This window comes from Sarcophilus harrisii, chromosome 6 (assembly GCF_902635505.1).
Source record: "Sarcophilus harrisii chromosome 6, mSarHar1.11, whole genome shotgun sequence".
Taxonomy (NCBI): domain Eukaryota; kingdom Metazoa; phylum Chordata; class Mammalia; order Dasyuromorphia; family Dasyuridae; genus Sarcophilus; species Sarcophilus harrisii.
This window is the reverse complement of record NC_045431.1, coordinates 253,026,304-253,048,901: the sequence shown is the minus strand read 5'-3', so window position 1 is coordinate 253,048,901 and position 22,598 is coordinate 253,026,304. Positions and strand designations below refer to the sequence as shown.

General features: G+C 28.8%; 1 protein-coding gene and 1 pseudogene across 1 annotated transcript; both read right to left on the bottom strand.

Moving 5' to 3' along the window:
- Positions 1–202: 202 nt before the first annotated feature.
- Positions 203–709, bottom strand: LOC116420111 (annotated as a pseudogene).
- Positions 710–14,977: 14,268 nt separating this feature from the next.
- Positions 14,978–15,908, bottom strand: LOC100931609 (olfactory receptor 4P4-like). Its single transcript, XM_003773804.2, has one exon. It carries the CDS (start codon positions 15,905–15,907, stop codon positions 14,978–14,980), a length of 930 nt encoding a protein of 309 aa, XP_003773852.1. The 5' UTR covers position 15,908.
- Positions 15,909–22,598: the final 6,690 nt, after the last annotated feature.

The window sequence follows — 22,598 nt, the reverse complement described above, 5'->3', positions numbered from 1 at the left end:
TTCAGTATAATCAGTATGTGTCTTGTCTTCTCAATGAGTAAAGGAAAAGCAAGAGGATAGAGAAGAATTTGGAAATAAAAAATAATAATAATTTTAACCTAATATTATAAAGAAAGATAAAGGAAGAAAAAAGTTCATCCTTAAAAAGAAATTAAAATATGAATATATAGTTATTTTTTCAAAAGACCTAAAATGAAAAAAATCAAATTACAATTCTTCTTGATTTGAATATCAAAAACAATTTTGTTAACCACACCTTCTTCATAGCATTTTTCATCTCTGTGTTTCTTAGTGTATAGATGAGAGGGTTCATCATAGGTGCAATGACTGTGTAAAACATAGAGAACTCCTTATCATTTTGGCTAGCATTAGGAGGTGGAACGTATGTGGCAATGCAGGGTACAAAAAAGAGAACAACAACCATAACATGGGAAGCACAAGTTGAGAGGGCTTTGCGCCGAGCATCGGAGGAATGGTTCCTGAGGTTATATAATATGACAATGTAAGATGTCACCAAGACCAGAAAGGTGACTAAGACAACCATTCCAGTATTTGCAATGACTAAGATATTAGGGATGCGTGTGTCAGTGCAGACAAGTTTCAAGAGGGCTTTACATCACATACATAGTGATCCACTTGATTAGGGCCACAGAAAGGTAAATCTAATGACCATGATCATCTGGGCAATGGCATGCCAAAGGCCACACCAATTGATTAGAAGATCATGTTATCTCTGTCATTCACAATTATCATTAAAAATTTAATTCAAATAGACAAAGGGAACACCAGTGAACATTAACCTAAAAATTTTAGAAAAATGTTGTCATTATTAGGTTAATTTCTTGAAATTAAATTCCTGGTATTGGAAAAAGTAATAAAAGATCCAAATTTATGAAGAGAAGAATTTAGTTTTAATCAAAGCTAAATTAATGTAAAAATAAATTCCAAAATGTTAAAATTAAATTAAAAATTTCCTTCGATCCAAAGAATTTAGGTTTAATCCCATTATTCTTAAATTACACTCAATAAGTCTCGAAATAAATTATGAAATTTCAGTATAAGTTTTAGTCAACTTCAATTAATTTAAAGTCAATCATAATTTTAATTAAATAAAAAAAATTTGAGTAACAACCTTACAAAATGTAATTAATTAAACCAAATGATGAAAATTTTTAAATACAACTTAAATTTAATTCAAACGAAGATTATCCCAATTAGGACTTACATAAAAATCATTTTAATAAAAGAAATTTAGGAAATTCGAATCTTATCACAATTCCAATGAAATGAAATTTTTCCTCAAAAAGCTTGTTGCATAGGAAATTCCCAAGGAATTTAGTTTCATCAAATTAAAATTTTAAGATTTTTATCAATTTTGATCTCATAAGAGTTATAAGAAGTTGAAGCACTATCATAATGGGAAAATAATATTAATTTACTTACAAAATTTTCCGTCTTTCATACAACAAAATGGTAAAAACAAAGAAAGAATATGATTTTACATTCAGCTTCCAAAAGTTATTAAATCTTTCCAAAATTCCACGCAATGATTTAGATTGTTATTTCAAAGGTTACTCTTTATCTAAATTTTTCATATATTCCTTAAAGGAATTTCAAGAAGAGAAAAATTTTTAATTTGAAGAATTTATTAAATTTAATATAGAAATTTTTCTATAACATAATACAATTTAGTTTAATGATAATTTCAAATCTTTGGTTTTTCTAAGCTCATTTTAATTTTTGTCGGATTACAATAAAGTTCCCAGGAAAAATGATTGAAAATTGGAATTTTTTCCAATATAAAATTTTTTATAATCAATTATGCACATTTAACCATAATTTCTATTAATTTATTTTCCAAATTTCATTGGCTTATACCTCAACTTCATTATGTAATTAATAAACAACTTAACCAATTATCAATTTAATTGTTCAAAATTGGAAGGATATATTCGAAAATAATTATCTTCTATGGTAAAATTGATATTTTAAAAGTTCTAAATAAGAAACATGTTGTGTAAAAAAATTTTTAATATTTAGATTTGATTGTTCCCATTATACAATATTTTTAATTAAGAATTTAAATGGTTTTTATTTTAATAAAAATAAATTCCACAAGACATTAATTGAAATTGAAATGCAGAGAAAATATTTCTTTAAGTTTCTAAATTCAATTTATAAATATAAAATTAATTAAATGGTGGAGTAGAAAATTGTTTAAACCCTAAAAGAATAAAAAACCATTAGAAATGATAATAAAGAAAATAGAAAAAACAAGTGGAAGGCCAATATGTTATTACATAAAAATTTAATTTTTTTAAAAGAATTTAATTAAAAAACATGAAAAAATGTGAAATTAAATAAGAACAACTTCCAGCATTAATTAAAAATTAGAAATTTAACTAAATAGAAAAATATAGAAGAAAGGTAATAAATAAATTGTTTAATTTAAATAATTGAAAATTTGCAAAAAGAAATGAAAGACATATGAAAGTATTCAATTTAAAATAATGAGAATTTTTCTTTGAACTTTAAAGAATCAAGCCAAGGAACAATGTAAAATTAAAGATTAAACTTTCTTAAATTCTTAAAATAATTGTACCAGATAAAATATTTGGAAAGGAAGAAAAATTAATAAAAAGTAAAAAAAATTGAAAAGTTTCAAGAAATAAAACTATGCTGAATAAATGTTTGTATTTAAAATTAAAAAGGAAAGGTTTCGGTAATTCAAGATAAAAATTTAAATAATGAAAATATTTAAATTTTAATAAAAGGAATCAAGAAATAAATTGGAAATATAGGAGAATTAATTGGAAAAGAAAAAAAAATTTTTAATTCCAATTTTCTAAAAAATTTATAAATTTTAAATTTTTTTAAAAATTTTTACTTAATGGGAAACAATTAGGAAACAGGAAGAAAAATACTAAACAATACCAAAAAGGAAAAAACAGACTTTTCAACGAGGAATTTTTATATAAAATGATGAATGAAATACAGATGGGTTAAACAAATTTTCCATAATTAATGAAAAATAAAATGAAAACAAAGCTTCAAATATGAATTACATATGATTTTTAAGTATTAAGAATACAATAAAGTAAAGAAAAATTTAAACTTTTATATCATCAAAACCGTTCACTAAAAAATAAAGGCAATGTTGAAAAGTGAAAAAATCATTGTAAATGTGAAAGTGAATCAAAATGAAAACCAATTAAATGATTGGAAAATATAGAGATTTAGATAAATGGAAATAAGTATATTTCATTAAGACATTAGGATGGAAATTCCAGATCAATGAAAATTATAATGAAACAATTAACTGTTAACAGAACCTAGAAAATTTATTTTCTAGAATGCGTCCAAGTTACTAAATTCATAAGACCGAAATTTTTAAAACAATATATAACAAAATTTCATTTGTGAAATGTTCAGTATTTAAAGGATATAAACTTCATTAATTATAGGGAAGAAATAATTTACTATTATCTTATGTATGCCAAATTTTTAAATCCAAAATAGTAAAATACAAAGTATAACTAAGTCATTAGATAATGTAAGATTAAATTAAAATTTATGGTGTAATAAATTAAAGAATAGAAAATATAATTGAATTAAAAAAAATCTAAAATTATAAATAAATTAAAAACAGATTTAAAACTACTAATATCTAAAATAAATAAAAATTAAATATTATTTTAATTCTAAAAATTAAGAAAAATTTTCTAAAATTTCAATAAAAATTAAAACAATTTTATCTTAATTATAATTTTGGAAAGTTAATGAAAAAATTTGAATTGTAAATGTATTAATATTAAAATTTTACAATTTGGAAATAATTATTAAAAATATGTAATAAATGTTCATTGGAATTAAAGAATATTAAAATTAATTTAAATTAGTAATGGAAAACTTTTTTTGCATCGAATAACCTGTTCCAAATCTATATTTATAAATATTATTTAATGAATTTTAAACGAAAATTTTCTAATATTCAACTATATATTTAAATATTTATTGAATAAAAAGTTAATTAGATGAATAATTCTATTTTCAAATTAAATATAAATAATAGATTTTTGGAAAAAAAAAGATTATTTAACATAAATGAATTATAATTGAAATCATTGCAAAGTTAAAAAATTTTAAAAATCATTTACATTTTCTATTAAAGTAATAAATATTATGAAAGGTTTAAAAAGAAATAAGAAAAATTTTGGACAAAACCGAGATACATAAGTCAAACTTGAAAAAGAATTTAAAAATGAAATAATAAAACAGTAATGGAAAATAATATAATTTGCTGGAAAAAGGAGTAGTCTGGAATTAATTTAACTTAAAGGATTAAATGAAAAATTAAGCAATAAGGATGGTAAAGTTGCATGGATGACTGGGTAAATGAAAATAAAATACTGTTTCCCCCCATAAATACGCCAAAATAGTTTTAGGATTAGAATTGTTATTCTGGTCTTAAAGTAAGATCCAAACTTCCCTTTTGCAGGCTTCATTTATTTCGATTTCTTTAAAATTTATACGTATTGAAAAAATTAAATAAAGATTTGATTATATTTCCATAAAAAGTTTCTAATTATTTGATGATTCATTGAAAACTTCAAAAATTCTAATAAATTAATAAAAATGAGACTAATTTTAAAATTTTAGATTTCATAAACATAAATTGATAATTTCACAATTTACTAAAGAAAAATTTTCTTGAATTTGAAATCTTTTAAGTTATAAGAAAATAATATTCTTTTAAATAAAAGAAAATCACTGTGGGACCATATTCTTTCTTATAATATCTTTGCCAAATTGAATTTGAGGAGGAACGGTTGAAGGCTATAAAAGAACATGTAATCCAAAATCAGATTACATTTTTTATGTAATGGGTTAAAAGTTAAATAGTAATATTATTAAAGTCCCCCATAAAGTGAAATTTGGAAGTTAATGGTTTTATAAATTATGGAATAATTTTGAAATTAAAATAAACAAGATTTTTGAATAATAAAAAAAAACAAAAAAGATGGTTTAAGAAAAGAAGGTCAAAAAAAGAATAAGTAAAGGGGAAAGAATTTAAAAGAAATTAAAAAGGAAAGAAGAAGAGATAGAAACAAAAAAAAAGACAAAGGAAAAAAGAAAAAAGACAAAAAGGGCAGAAGAAAAAGGAGAGACAAAAACAGAGAAGAGAAAAACTAAAAAAAAAACTAATTTCAGTCATAAAAGTTGAAATTCTCCTTAACTCAATACCCGAGACATTGGATTTCAAATTAAAAATTTATTTCAAGAACTTGGGGTTCATATGATATAGTATTATAATGGTAAGAAATTAAAATTATGTTATTTTTCAAAGTAAATAAATAGTAAAAAGATTCTTTATCAGATTTTTAAAACAAAGTTAAGGACTTCAAATTTTGGTATATTTTGGATAAGTTTCTTTTTTATCAAATAGATTCAAAATTTGTAGGAAAATTTAAACGTTTCATTTACATAATTGATTCTAAATTTCCATTCTCGAGTTACCTTGTTGAAAATAAAGTTCTATAACAATATTAAGTAAACAAGGTTTCTTAAATTTTAAAACTTTGAAAAACTGAATTTAAATGTTGGCCTAAAATTGAGGAAAAATATTATTCCATGTACATTTGATTCCTAGTTATTTTTTCTTAAATCCTAATCACGTAAAAAGTTAAACAATTTTTATGAAAGTAAATTAAAGTTTGAGTTAAGGACAAAAGGAATTTTTAACTTTTTAAAAATAAACTGATAAACAAGGATTGAATTGTGAAACTTGTAAACCCTAGAATTTTATTTATTTATTAGTTATATTTAATTCTATTTAATAATTGAGAAATTTAGTGAAGTAAACAATTTAAGAATAACATATTTAAAAAAAAAAATTGATTTCTAAAGTTTTAAAAATTTTCTAAAAGGAAAATAATAGAAAAGTTAATTTTAATTCAAGCATTTTTACCCAAATAAAGTATTAAAAAGGAATTTGAATACCCTTTACAATAAGCAATGGTAGAATTTGATATTTTCCCAGAAAAAATTCCTTTCTTTAAATTTGGTTAATAAATTTGAAAGTTTAAAATAGGAAAAGAAAAATAAAGACGGAAAAGAGAATAGAGGGTAGATGAAAAAACAGAGAATAATGGAAAAAAATAATCTTATTAGATTCTTTGGAAAGTATAAAGGAACTATAATAATCCAAAAGTAAAAGCTTGATTTATGACAGATATTCAAAAAAAAGAACCCAAGAAATTGGAAAAATCAGGATCTAAGCTAAATACATAGGATATTAGAAGTTAAAAATAGAAAAGGGCATAAGCTGAAAAGAAGTTAAAGAGTTAAGAATTTAGAAAGAGAAAATAGGACATTTAATATTCCATTTAGGAATGGGGAAATAAAAATAAAATTTAATTTTAAAATAAATAGATTGCAACTTGTTTTTTCAAAATATAAACCAAAAGATCTAATAAACCAGAAGTTGATTATAAAATATAAAATTTAATTAAAATTAAATTAAGATGACAGGAAAAATTTTAAGATTAAACAAATTTAGGTAGTTTTTAAAAACTTAAGGAACCTTCTTTTAAATTTTTCAAAATTTTTAAAAAATTAAGACAGTTTCATGAGACTTTCCTGTTTTATTTCTTACTACCATAGACAATAGAAAACTAGAGACCTAGACTTGATTTTGATGGGAGAGTTTGCTGTGATAATAGTCATCTTTAGCCAAATAACTTGACACACTGAGTCTATGTAACTTTTGGACACTTTTCATATTATGTGCTAACAATTTTGTGTCAGTACAGCCAAAGAACTAATGAACTAAGTGGTCAGTAAATGATGAATTATTACTAATCAAATAGAGAGGGGGGAATCTAGGTCAGAAAGACATTAAGAGGAAATGTTCTACATCATATTATAGATGAGAAAATTGAGAATTAAAATAATAAAATATTGTCTGAATTGCTACAACTATGAAGTAGAAAAGCATAAGTTTAATATAGGTCATCTAAGTCTATGCCTATAATGCTTATCAATTTGGAATATAGAATCAGATGGAGAAAATCTCAGAGAAAGAGAGAGAAAAAGGAAGAAGGGAAAGAGATAAAGACAAAAAAGAGATATATAGAAAAGGGGGAAGACAGAAAAAGAGAGACGAGGGAGAATTAAAGACAGAGACAGAAAGCAGAAAGTAATAGAAAAATGAAGAGGAAGGAGAGGAGAGAAAGAGGTAGAGACAAATACAGAGACAGAGAGACACAGAAAGACAAAGAGAGATATGCGAAGAGACAAAGAAAGAGACCGTGAGCTGGACACTCACAAACACAGACAGAGAGAAAAAGAAAAACACTCACAGGGAAAAAGATATAGTGAAAGGGAGAAGAGAAAGAGACAAAGAGAAAAAAAGAGACAGAAAGAAGGAAGAAAGAAAAAGAGAGAACTAAAGACAGAGACCAAGAGCAGATTGTAATAGAAATTGGGAGAGGAGGAGTAGGAGGGAAGAGAGACAAAGAGAGAAATAGAACTACAAGGAGAGACAGAGAGAGAAAGAAAGACACGGAACACAGAGAAACGCAGAAAGACAGAAAGACATACACAGATAGACAGTAAGAGACAGAAAGACAAAGAAAGTTGAAGACAGAAAAAACACAGAGAGTTAGAGGCAGAGGCACAGAGACTGAAATAGACACAGAGCCATAAACAGAAAGATACAGAGAGGCAGAGAGAAAAAGAGACAGGCAGAGACAGAGAGAAAGAAACAGAGACAACAAAGAAGAGCAGAGAGAAAACAGAAACACAGTGAGAGAAAAAAGCAAAATAAAGACAGAGATCAATAATATGCACATCTATATATGCTAGATTTCCTCAAAGAACCTTCCAATCCTGGCCTTCATTGAATGACAAATCTTGTTTGTTTTTCTTGCATAAGGGAAAATGGCTGTGGGATATAGATTAATATATTAACTCATAAAAGAAGAAAAAAAGCTAGGGCCCAATAACTTCTTGGAAGAGGCGGTGAAGAAGTTGAACAAAAGGCAAAGGCCACTTGGCAAAAGTTATTCAATTTAGTTTAAAATAATTCTGTATTTCTGAGAGACATTTATACTTCCTGGCATAATTCAATTTAATCTACTTGCATTTCCACCCAAATTAGATAGTGAGTATGAGCTTTGGAAACTAGGAATAACCATGTTACTTAGTCAGCATACCCTTCAGGAACTGACTAGCCTTTTTAAAAGTAGGATTTTAACAGAAAACAAAGGAAGAAAAAATAGTTCAAAATTAATAATTAGTTATTAAAATTTTATATGAATTTCTCTCATTACTATGAGATATACTTACTTTTTGTTCATTGTTGAGGCTTTATTTTTGTTTTGCCTTTATGATCTTTTGTAAAGAACTTCCATAGAGAAATGTCCTTTTAGCTAAGACAGATAAATACATACTGAAATGTGTGATTTTAAAATTTCCTAGAGCTGAAGTGATTTAACTAGGCTTAACTAGAAAGTATTTGTTAATGGTTACACTTAAATTTATTTTTTGTCCTATATCTGAAGGAATTGAACCACACTGTCTGATAATATGTATATATATATATATATATATATATATATATATATGTATGTATCTATATATGAATGTAATAAAGCAATCATAAATATTGAATAAAACACCCTCCTTCAACTATTGAATCTTAAATGATTAGATGGCCTCCAAATTTTAATGAAGTTAAGGTTAGTGAAAGATCTTTATTCACATCCCAGCTAAAATACCAGAATTTATTAAGGAATTTTTTTTTGAAACCCTGACTGAACTAAGCTTCCACAATCATGGAGCTCATACAGTCAAGTTTCCAAAAAAAAAAAAGTATTAAATCTTTCAGTGACTTAATGTCATAGTGCACCCAATCCATGTCCATATTAAAAGACATTTCGATAAATAAATCAATGCACATTCTTAAAATCTGCAGAACATATTGAGATAAGCCACCTCATACATAGCATAGCTAAAAATATAGGACCAAAGACAATGGAAAATACATACATACATATATATATATATATATATATATATATATATATATATATATGAACTCACATTACTCCAAATAACAAGACTGTTTCCCTCAAAATGTCCTCTCATAAAACAAAACAAAACAAAACAAAACAAAACAAAACAAAACAAAAACAAAGAAATGTGTCATTAAAGCAATACTCCTGCCCGCTTCAAACACCCTTCCTAACAGGTACCTATTTATTTTGTGTCACAGAAAAGGAGATGCATGATGTACGTGCACTTCATTCAAAGGTTCCATCATCATCTGGAGGAGGAAGAGATCTTCATGGCAGAGTTCATTCACTGCAATGTGTCAAGGTGGATTTAGGGGCAAGAAATGTTTCTTTTTCTCCCACATAGGAGTCCAGAGCAGCACAAATAGGTGGAGAAATCTCTGCACATAACATCAGAACTTTCACTGAAAGAAACTTGTAAGGATCTTTTGTCTTACACACTCTGGATTTTAAAAGTTTGTCCAGAATCAGGGGATAGAATCCCAGAGGCATTTCAAAGCAACTAGCAAAATGAAGACATTGTATATTTCAGAGTCTGATTCTTTTTGTACAGTAACGGTTTGGTCATGTATAGTTATTGTGTATCTAATTTATATTTTAATATATTTAACATCTACTTGTCATCCTGCCATCTGGGGGAGGGGATGGAGAGAAAGAGGGGGAAAATTGGAACAAGAGGTTTGGCAATTGTTAATGCTGTAAAGTTACCCATACATATAACCTGTAAATAAAAGACTATTAAATAAAAAAAAAATGAAGACATTGTAAAGTGACAACATTAGTGCAAAGGAAATACATTTTTTGGCCCCTGTGAAGTATATTTACCTCTCAGCTAAACTTTGTATCCAGTTCCACTTCTTCCAATCCCATAGGTATATACCTATGCACCCTCAAATCTCACTTTTACACAGAATTTTCGAACACCATCTGGGACTTCATATCACCAGAGCAGTCTATTTGGTAGATGGTATAGCTGGAGACAGAAAACATACAAAACTTCTTTATTCTTTTTCTTTATTATATGAGTCAACTAAGCCAATAACAAGGAAGGCATTTTCACTTTTACCAAAAAATCGCCTATTACTTATTCAATTGTGAGCTGATTTTATTCCTATTAGTTTAATTTCCCATAAGTTGCTATATTTCTCTACTGAGTACTGTTTAAGTGTGTGTGTGTGTGTGTGTGTGTGTGTGCATGTGTATCACCAAATAATGTCTCCTAATCCTACAGTCCTGCAGCATTTGACAGTTGTTTTCCCTCCTGGCAGGAATGAGTCTCCTTTAAAGAATGGAAGTGGGAAGAAGAGATGAAAAATAACTATTATGTTTAACTTCAAACCACATAATATCATCTCCATGTGACATGTGGGGATGAGAATGGGAAATAGCCCTCAAAACATATGGCATCCTTCTGGTTATTGCATTTTTATTTATTTTCTTAAATATTCATCAACTACATTTTAATATAGTTCAGGTGGTTTTGAACATTGAGCTATATTAAATTGAAATTCAGTAAGTATATATGTAAATTTTAGCAATTAGGTTAAAAATAGTCAATTTAATAAATGTAGAATAAAAGATGCATGGTTATACTAGTATATAGTTCTGGGCTTTGCTGACCCACAAACTCAACATGGATTATTTTGATATTATGATTACCATTCATGAAGCTTCTGTCATTTTAGGCTGCATCAACAGAAGTAGAGCTTCCAGGATGAAGAAGTTATTAATCTCAGTGAACCCTGTCTTTGTCAGGATTCAACTATAATGTTCAAGTCTTGGTTCCAAGGTTTTAAAAGGATATTAATAAACTGAAACATGATGAGAATGGACAACCATCATTTAAAGGCCTCATTTAAAGTCACATGAGGACCACATAGAGTAGTAAGACATAAAAGAACTGGGAGACAAAAGAATCAAGATAGGCATGATAATTTCAATTATGTGAAGAGATATTATATGGAAGAAATTTATACTTTTTCTTGGTACATAAAGGGACAGAACAAAGAACAATAGGTATATATATATATATATATATATATATATATATATATATATATATATATATATATTACCATGGAGAAAGGGTGAAAAAAAATAAAACTACTTCCCAAAATTTACAGCACTTCCAAAGGAAATAAAGAGAGACAGAAATAGTGACAAAAACAGAGGAAAATAAAGAGACAGAGATAGAGACAAAAACGGAGAGAATAATGACAGAAAGAGGAATCTTTCATACTCTGTGACATTTTTTGCAATAAATATTTCCTTAATTAAATTTAACATTATTGATGTTAATGCCATAAGTAATTTTCTAACACTTAGAATTATTTAAAAGTCAAACAGGCTGCCTCAGAAGATAATCGCTCTCTTTACTTTGGATATATTCAAGAAAAGACAGGATGACCATTTGAAAGTCTTATAGTAGGCATGTCTTTCATATATGGCTTGGATTAAAGAGCTCCTAAAATCCTTTCAAATCTTCAATTCTGTGATTCTGTGATATATTTTTGGCTGTTGTTGTTGTTTGTTTGTTTGTTTTGTGTGTTTTTTATTAAAGCTTTTTATTTACAAAACATATGCATGGGTAATTTTTCTCTCTCTCTTTTTTTAGTAGCTTTTATTTACAAGTTATATGCATGGGTAATTTTACAGCATTGACAATTGCCAAACCTTTTGTTCCAATTTTTCCCCTTTCCCCCACTCCCTCCCCCAGATGGCAGGTTGACCAATACATATTAAATATGTTAAAGTATAAATTAAATACAAAATAAGTATATATGTCCAAACAGTTATTTTGCTGTACAAAAGGAATCAGACTCTGAAATAGTGTACAATTAGCCTGTAAAGGACATCAAAAATGCAGGTGGGCAAAAATATAGGGATTGGGAATTCTATGTAATGGTTCTTAGTCATCTCCCAGAGTTTTTTCATTGGGTGTAGCTGGTTCAGTTGATTATTGGAACTGATTTGGTTCATCTCATTGCTGAGGATGGCCAGATCCATCAGAATGGATCATCATATAGTATTGTTGTTGAAGTATAAAATGATCTCCTGGTCCTGTTAATTTCACTCAGCATCAGTTCATGTAAGTCTCTCCAGGCCTTTCTGAAATCATTCTGTTGGTCATTTCTTACCGAACAATACTATTCCATAACATTCATATACCACAATTTATTCAACCATTCTCCCACTGATGGGCATCTACTCAGTTTCCAGTTTCTGGTCACTACAAAAAGGGCTGCCACAAACATTCTTGCACATGCAGGTCCCTTTCCCTTCTTTAAGTTCTCTTTGGGAAATAAGCCCAGTAATAACACTGCTAGATCAAAGAGTTTGCACAGTTTGATAACTTTTTGAGCATAGTTCCAAATTGTTCTCCAGAATGGTTGGATGTATTCACAATTCCACCAACAATGTATTAGTGTCCATAGGTAATTTTTCAGTATGGACTCTTGCAAAGATTTCTGTTCAAAATTATTCCCTTTCCCCCCCACTCCCTCCCCTAGATGGCAGGTAGTCCAATACATGTTAAATATGTTTAAATACATGTTCAATCCAATATATGCATACATAGTTATACAATTATTTTGCTGCACAAGAAAAATCAGATGAAGAAGGAAAAAAAAAAAAACCTGGGAAAGAAAATGAAATGGAAGCAAACAACAGAAAGTATGAGAATGCTATGTTGTGGTCCACACTCAACTCCCATGATTCTCTCTCTGGATGTAGATGACTCTCTTCATCACTGAACAAGTGGAATTGGTTTGAATAATCATCTCATTGTTGAAGACAGCCATGTTCATCAGAATTGATCATTATATAGTATTGTTGTTGCAGTGTATAATGATCTCCTGGTTCTGCTCATTTCACTTAGCATCAATTCATATAAGTCCCTCCAGGCATCTATGAATTCATCCTGCTGGTTGCTTCAGAACAATAATATTCCATAATATTCATATACCATAACTTATTCAGCCATTCTCTAGCTGATGGACATCCATTCAGTTTCCAGTTTCTTACCACTACAAAAAGGGTTGCCACAAACATTTTTGCACATGTGGGTCCCTTTCCCTCCTCTTTTAGGATCTCTTTGGGATATAGGCCCAGTAAAAACATTACTGGATGAAAGCGTATGCACGGTTTGAGAGCTTTTTCAGCATAGTTGTAAATTACTCTTCAGCATGATTGGATCCATTCACACATCAGCAACAATATGCTAGTGTCCCAGTTTTCCTACTTCCCCTCCAACATTTGTCAGTATCTTTTCCTGTCATCTTAGCCAATCTGAGAGGGTGTAATGGTATCTCTATTTTTGAACATTTTCCAAGAGAGTGCAGTTCACAAAAATTTAACATGTTCATTTTGAGAAGATTTAAAATTTGTATAGATTTTTAAAAATCCTAAATCTAAGAAGTTAAATGATTTGGCAAAAGTTGATATGAAATGTTGTAGAACATGTTATAATTTTCATGTATCTGTATCCCCAGATAATGTTATTTGAACAAATTAAATTTAATTAGGACAAAATTAATTAAATTTTGAACAAATTAAATTTGAACAAATAAATTTTGATTTAATTTGAATTGATTAATTAAAATTTGAACAAAGTGTAGTTCATCTTGTTTTCATGTATCTGTATTCCCAAGTCTTCCTACAGTATTTGACATATAGTAAATGCTTATAGCCTTTGATCTCATTCCCTCTCAGACTATCTTTCTTATGTTTCTATCTCTCCTTTGTTTCCTTGAATCTCTTAATTCACCAAATTTACTATATTTCACAGCATATAATGTAGATTCTCTTAAATTGCAGATAAGCAGTCGATCAATAAGGAAGTAATAAACCCTTGAAAAGAGTCAAGAATTGTGACAAATATAAAGGATTAAAAAAAATGGAAAAACAGTACATTCTTCCTACTCTTAAGAGGGCACAAATTTTAAATGTTTAAAAAATAAAAATTATTACAGCTATAGAATATGTATATTCTACACAATACAGTGTCAAAAGAAATTAATCTCAATGAGCAGATGCTGGATGAAATTAATTGGAAACAAAGGAAAGACCTCCAGAAAATAAAATTTGAACTAAATCTAAAAGGAAGCCTGAAAAGCTAACACATGGAAATGATAAATGGAAACAATATTTTGGAGAGAGGCAGTACAAATACATGGACTGAAGATAAGGAGTGGTAGCTAATAGGATTGAATAAGTAGACCAGGATCGTGTTTGGAGGACAGTAAAGTATGAGAAGATTGTAACTAACACAGTAGAGAGGAAATAAGATGGAGTGAAATATAAGAGAAAACTGATTATATCTATAGGCTGCATTTTTAAACAATTACTTTGGCTCCATTATCATTCCTGACTGTCAAATATCTAGGTATGATATAATAATTTGGATAACAAAAGAACATTAAAATGGATTATCCTTCTCATTCTGTATCATTGGGAAATTTATTATTAAGATAGAACTATGTAAAAAAATGTTACTAGTCACCAATTCAGATAAAAAGGTATATAAACTAAGATTTTTGCTTTCATCTGTGACTTTTTGGCCTTTATCCCTATTATCAGTAAAGAATGACACCTTTTTCACTTTATATTTCTTGCTTTTTCTTTCAAAATGAAATGCAAAAAAATATTTCCATGATTTTCATAATTCACATGCATGATATGACTCACATATTTGAATATAATTAATATATGCTTTGTCTTCTCAATGAGTAAGGAATAGATGAGAGAGTCGAAAGGAATTTGGAAATAAAAAAAGGTTTTATTAATGTTACAAATGAATAGAAAAAAAGAGAAAAAAATCATTCCTAAAAAGAAATGAAAATATGGGCATGTTGTCATATTTTTCAAAGATCTTAAATGAAAAATTAAATTACAATTCTGTTTTATTTGAATACCAAAAACAATTTTGCTAACCACACCTTTTGTATAGCATTTTTCATCTCTGTATTTCTTAGTGTATAAATGAGAGGGTTCATCATAGGTGCAATGACTGTGTAAAACATAGAGAACCCCTTATCATTTTGACTAGCATTAGGAGGAGGGATGTAGGTGGCAATACAGGGTACAAAAAACAAAACAACAACCATAACATGGGAAGCACAAGTTGAGAGGGCTTTATGCCGAGCATCAGAGGAATGGTTCCTGAGGTTATATAATATGACAATGTAAGATGCCACCAGGACCAGAAAGGTGGCTAAGACAACCATTCCAGTATTTGCAATGACTAAGATATTAGGGATGCGTGTGTCAGTGCAGACAAGTTTCAAGAGGGCTTTCACATCACATATATAGTGATCCACTAGATTAGGACCACAGAAAGGTAATCTAATGACCATGATCATCTGAGCAATGGCATGCCAAAAGGCAACTATCCAGGCCATTAGAAGCATTATGTTACATCTCTGTCTATTCACAATTATCATGTAATGCAAAGGTTTACAAATGGCAACATAACGATCAAAGGCCATAGACACCAGAATGAACATCTCAATGCCTGAAAGAAAATGTGCAGTAAAGAGCTGAGTCATACAACTATTATAGGAGATGTATTTTTGCTTGGCAATTAAGTCCCTGAGTAACCTGGGAACCACCGTGGAAGTATAGGCAAGATCCATATAAGACAAATGACAGAGAAAATAATACATAGGCTGCTGGATCAAATGACTGCATACAATAGTGATAAAGATAATAATGTTCCCAAAGAAGATGGCAAAATAGCAGAACAGGAATATTACAAAACATATTATTTTAACTTCCTGGGTCTTGAATAGTCCCAAGAGAACAAATTCTGTGACATTGTTCTGATTTTCCATGTATTTTAAGTAGAAGAGGACCTTCCAGAATAATTCTAATTCATCTGAAATTAAAATATGAGAAATCAGTAAAAGAACTGAGTTTATAGATTTTTTGAATAAAAATATCATCAGCAGATTATGTAATGAATTTTAATTTTACTATTTAACTTTTATCTATATATTTAAATGAAATAAAAAAGTTGTCTTAATTTCATCTAGAGATTAGATATTCTTCCAAAAAATGATTTTAACAAACAACTATCCAGTAGTGCTTCCCATGCTATTAAAATATATTGTTACCTATAAGTTAAGAAATTAACATAACTTTTTTAGTGGACTTCTAATTCCAAACATTGCTGTTGTTTTAGTTTGCTTTGGTTAGGTCAGCTGTTTTTTGTTTGTATCAAGTAATTTCTAATATTATTAAATAGAGTTCATTAAAAAAAAACAAGTGATAAATATTTCTTTATTTGAAAAGTATTACTAAAAGGTATCAATTTGAAAAAATGTAACAAATATTAAATATTAATATAATATTGATTGTGAAAATAAATCTTTTTAAGCACTTTTTTTGGAAAAATCATAAAAAATAATACTAAACAAATATTTTCTTCTACTCACCTGACCCATTTTACACAATCAGCAATCATTGGGAATTTTCAACAAAACGGAATGGTTACCTAAATAAGGTGAACAAGTATATATATAGCATAAGAGATAAGGCTCTGCTCCCAAATGAGATCAATTAAAAATGCAATAAGTGTCTTACAATTTATGTACATTCCTGAAAAGAAAATGTGGACTAATGAATCATTGAGTGACTATCATCAGGGATATAAGACCAGGTAAAACATCAAGAAAATGGTGAGGGAGAAAAGAAGAAGATTAATTAAGAGCATCAATGATCTTTACTCTGACAGTTTTAAGAGTTCTGGAGTAATAGTTCATTTTTCCAATGTTTGTGGCAATTAAGGATGTAGTAGAGGCATAATGCAAGTTTGATTTCTGAAGAAAGGTTGAATTATCTTTATCTCTCTTGTCTTTCATTTACTGGGTATATCACCATGTTTCTGATTTTCTTGAATGAAAATAATCTCTCTACCATTACTTCTTCTTCCCAACTTCTTCATTTTCTCTTTTCTTGCCCTTGTCCTTTTTATCCACTTCTATAAAAATTTACAATATTCTTTGCATTAAAGTCATACATTGCCATCAATTCTCTCAAATCAAATTCTTCAAGCTTAGAAGGACATAACAGAATTTCTCTCTATCTTAGCATAAACTTATAAAACCAGTTCCATTGCCACTGTTTTATTTTTTTAAATAAATTTGCATACTTCTTTATTTTTTTTTAAATGTTGGGAGGTAGGATGTCTGCAACAGGACTTATAACAAACTCCTCACCATCAATTAATCTGGAATAATCATACCTGGATTCCAATAATTATTTTCCATATGTTCCAAAATGATGGAAATATGAGAGAAAAATAAATAAATGTGGGGAAATTAAACATCTGAATTCAATAAATAATAGAGGAAGACTGCTGTGTCAGCTGTGTCCATCTCTTTGCAGCCTCATTTGAAGGTTAAATGGAAAAGATATCATAGTAGTTTGCTATTTTCTTCTACAGAAAAATGATACAGGACTCATCAAAAATGTTTTTTCAAAGGACAAAAGCAGGAACCGTAATTCTGTTGCCAATTGGGACTTCCAAATGAGGGAATTCCATTTGCTAGTTGAGGCTGACATTTATACTTTGTGTATTACAAAGTATTATGTGTCTTACAGAGTGCTGAGTACAAAGATCTAGAGAAACTCTAAGAATATTAACAATTACTTATTTTTATGCCTAAATTCTCAGTAATATAAACTATTTTGATAATAATTTACAGATAAGTTAAGTCCATCCTTCATATATTTATTAATAAAGAATAGATAGTTTCACATGTGTTATTCATATAGGTGACTGAAATATAAAAATATTCAACTATTTCATTTTTTTTTGTCAAAATATAATCAATAACTATTTGTTAAGTGTCTTGTAAACTAGTTGTCAACTAGTGGTATATGATGTGGTAGAGTGAGCTGCACATTGTAATGGTTTTTCTATAGTGTCTATCATTCATACATCCAAATTATTCAAAGTTCCTTAAAACATAAAACATCCAAGATATCCCTTGATCATCAATATCAAGGAAGGCATAAAATAAGGAGACAGATGCTCACCATTTCTATTCACCACTGGCTTCAGGGAGAACCAGAAAGGAAACCACATTAAAGAGTAAATGTCCTCTAAATGTCAAAGTCCTTTGGTGAATGCCATTGGATTCCTTGCATCCATCCCCAAAACCTTAGAGACATTTTTTGGTAAGGTAGATAACAACCTTAAAATTGATCTAACTATATAAATAAAAGGGGAAACAAACAAAAAGTGAGATAAATGAAGAATGTCTTTCATTCTCATCTCAATTCTGAATTGAGAGATTGCTTTGTATACTGGGATCATCTTTCCTATATATTTCATTGCATTCATATGCATCTTTATTATAAATTCAAATATATATTTGCTGACAAAAACAGGGTTACCTTCAGGTAATATAATGCTTTTTAATTTTCTCAACTGTCTATTAAAAAGGAATCTACTTTATTAATATTTTATTCAAAATGCACTGTGAGATTGTTTATTATCCATTAAGATCAAAGCTCCATATTTGTAAATAAAAATGAAAAAGGAGAAAAAAATCATCACATACACTACAGATTAGATTAAGGAGGATCATGGAAAACATTTTCTTGAGTGAGAAAAAATGTTAGTAGACATCAAGTGAACCCCTCCCCTATTTTACAAATAGAAATTGTTGCTTATAAAATGATCTGTTTAATGTCACAGAGCTAAACCTAAGCAGAATCAGAATTAAAATCTTGATTTGGTCATTCAATGACATTTGTGTTTCATAGTAAGAGGAGACAATTTAATTTAATATACTTAGAGCCAGAGTTAGGGGTTTGGTAAAAGGATAGAAAGAAAATCTTTGAATTCTTAGGACTAGCTCTGTGCAGAATAGAAAGTTAGACTGAAATGACAGGGAAAAGACAGTAACAAAGATGAAAGTGAAAAGTCAGAAATAAACAAATAGAGAAATAGAGAATTAGATAGAGACAGACCAAAGCAGAATTGGGAAGAGAAAAAAAAAAAAAACTCAATGAAGGAAATTGAAGTCATATGAGTAAATAAATAAACTTAAGGGAAAATCATCCTATTAAATGATTCAATTAAGTTGAAATAATTTTAATTCTTTCAATTTTTGAGAGAAAATATAATGCAAAGTGTTGGGGGACTTTATAATTCACAGAGATTTGAAAACCATCATCATAATTACTATTTGTGTATCCATTGAAAATTCACCATGATTCTCTTTGACTCCATTTCTTCATCCATAAAATTGCAATTATTAATCTATATTATTTATGTCACTGGGTGGATATGAGACAAAGAGCTAAATCTATGGAATGGTTTTAAATTATTTTCAAGATATCAGGAATTCTTCAATGCTAAACTCAGTTTCTATCTTCTTCTTGAAATCACTACATTATATTTCATATTATATTCTAGTTCTTTATGTATCCCTAGGCCTGCTGTAAATCATAAACTTAGTCATTTCTTAAGGCTAGAGATAAAGGGAAGATTTGAAGAAATCTATTCTATTAATAACTTACATTTTTAAAAGATCCCTCTAATATATATAGAAATCCACCCAGCATTTCTTCAAAGATCCTTCTCCTTCAAATGATGAGCAGGAAGCTCTCAGAAAAAGTCTGGAAAGTTCTCCATGAACTCAAGCAAAGTTAAATGCATTGTGCATAAAATAATATCAATGTTTTGAAATTATCATCCATAATGGCTTTGCTATTTTCAGCAACACAATGACCCATGACTATTCTAAAGGACTTATGAAGAAAAATCCATACAGAGAAAAGGAATTGATTGTTTCTGAATGTAGACTGAAGTGCTCCTCTCTCTCTCTCTCTCTCTTTCTCTCTCTTTCTCTCTCTCTCTCTCTGTCTCTCTCTTTCTTTGTCTCTGTCTCTCTCTTTCTCTCTCTCTGTCTGTCTCTCTTTGTCTCTGTCTCTGTCTCTCTCTCTCTCACACACACACACACACACACACATTTACTATTTTTCTTGATGGTTTTTTGTGTGTGGAGATGTATATTTTCTTTCACAATATAACCTTTATGGAAATATCTTGCATTACTTCATATGTGCTTTCTTAATGGGGACTGGGGGGTGAAGATAAGAATCTGAATATCATAAGTTTTAAAAAGAAATGTATAAATTTCTTATATGGAGAGGGACTATCAAATAAATAAATTGAAGGGGAAAAAAGATTCTCCTTCTTCCCAAGAAAATCCACTTTTCTTTTCAATAATTCTTTAATTTTATGGCGATTTGCCCTTATATTGTAGATAAACTTGTTTACAAAATCCACCCCAAACCCCTAAATCTAAGCAAACTTTAAGAACCAAATATAAAAAGTGAAATACCTCTTTGACAGGAAACTTTCAAATACTTGAAGATAGTTATCAGTTCATTACTTCTCCAGGATAAATATTACAAGTTATTTAAATTCCTTTTCAGATAATAGAACAGCAATGTTATCAACTCTCTTGGTTGCCCACGCTGGAACCATTAGTGTCCATATGGAACCTAAAATGGAGCTCAGTATGTTGAATGGGGTCTGAATAAGACATAGTATAGTGGTACTTTTCTTTCATAGTCCTAGAGACCATGCTTCCCTTAAATAAGTGTAATGGCATGTAGCTTTTTTATCATTTTATCATTTCATACTAATTTATATTTAATTTTCAGTTTATTGAAAATTTTCCTGTTTTCTGTCTAATAAATACATAAATAACCATTTTGTTTTTATGAAATATATTGATTTAAAATAGCCACAAAAATCAGGAAATTTTTTAAAAAAATATATTGTGGTCCACTGTTATGCTATCCTTACTTTTAGCATAGATTAAATCTATGATTTCATTGCTTTAGGGAAATCTCAGTAAAAATCAATCCTTTTCAATGTTTATGGACAACTGCATTTAACATTATAGTTTTGAGTTTCCTGATTCTTTGGAAATTACAGTGAGTTGTGAGGTCTTAAAACTGTGTTATCACTGAGGCTTGAAGTGGTCTCCATTGTGCTGAAGCCCCCTTTCTCCTAACTTCACCACATTGCCTTTCACTTTGTATGTAATAGGCACTTAACACAATGTGTACTTATATATAGTAAGTACCCAATATGTGGCTATACTAAAACACTGGATAAAAAAGATAACTCATGCTTTCAAAAATTTTATATTCCAATAAAAAAAACTACTCATTTAATAGTATTACTCATGGAAGTATACTTTGACTTGGAGAGTTTTAAGAATAATGAGAAAGTCACAGGGAAGAAGAAAGACATATTTCTAGTGGCAATAGTTGTATTCATTTTATAATCATTCTTGAATCAAAATGAAAGATTAATAAAAAAATAACAATAATAAGAAATGTTGAAAGGGCTGCTTATTTGGGGGAGAAACCTCTGTGGTAGTTCTGGCTAAAATACAAGTATTATACAATTTAGATATAACTCCCCCTTTCTGCCATGACTCAGTGCCCTGTTTTAAGTTTTGGCCACAACTGACGAAGGAATCTTAATCCGTCCCAGCTTAAGAAAAGGGAGTTAGAGATGAAGTGGAAAGGGCATTTTTATAAATGCTTGAGTTACAACTCAGAATAAATGTGTGGAACAGCTACTGTCTATCCTATTTCTAGAGCTTGAAAGCTTTCCCCAATGACCAGAAAAAACTTAGAGAAGTACTAGAGAAGGAGTAAATTTTAATGAAGAAAGCATGTCCTGGGTTTAGGGATCTGGCAGTTACAGTAAGAAGGGATAATTTTATTCCTGTATCTTCCTAAATGGAACCTATATACTGAATGATTCCCTATATATTATTTCTGAAATTTTTAGACATTTTATAAGGAAACAATGTCACAATTGACAAGATAATTTTTTCTAGAAACGAGTTTTATTTCATTTAAATTTGTTATATTAAATTACCAAAAAATATGAAGATTCCCAGAGAATTCATCTCCAAATGTTTACTCCCCAGATTTTACAAAGCAGGAAATAAAAGTTCACATTGAGTAGTTACTTGTTCATTGTCACACACCTATCAAATGACAGAGTTGAATTTAAACTCAAATTCATATAAAACATTCTTTACTCCAAACAAAAATCAGAGTTCATGAAATGTCCCAAAAGAAAACAACACTGTCTATATTTTTGTTCCAATGTAGTGTTATTTTTAATGGATTGAATATGAGATGTTAGTGAGTATTTATCTTAACAGCATGTTCTCTTCACATGAAATATTTAATAGTATAAAAGTTAAAAGACCAAGTGGCATACAAATCAAAATTATGTACATGTCTAAAAACTCACTAGGTTAAATATATTTCTCCCTTTAGTTCAGGACTTCTCTTTCATTTTATATGTAACATATTTCTTTGCCAGTCTGATATAAATGATATGATTCTTTTTAAGATATTTTTTGAAAGAATAGAAGGAATTTTTATACATTGAAAATGAGTTGATATATTTTCCCCATACAAGTTCATGATTGAATGATAGCTATTCATTGTATTTTTCAGTGTGAATAG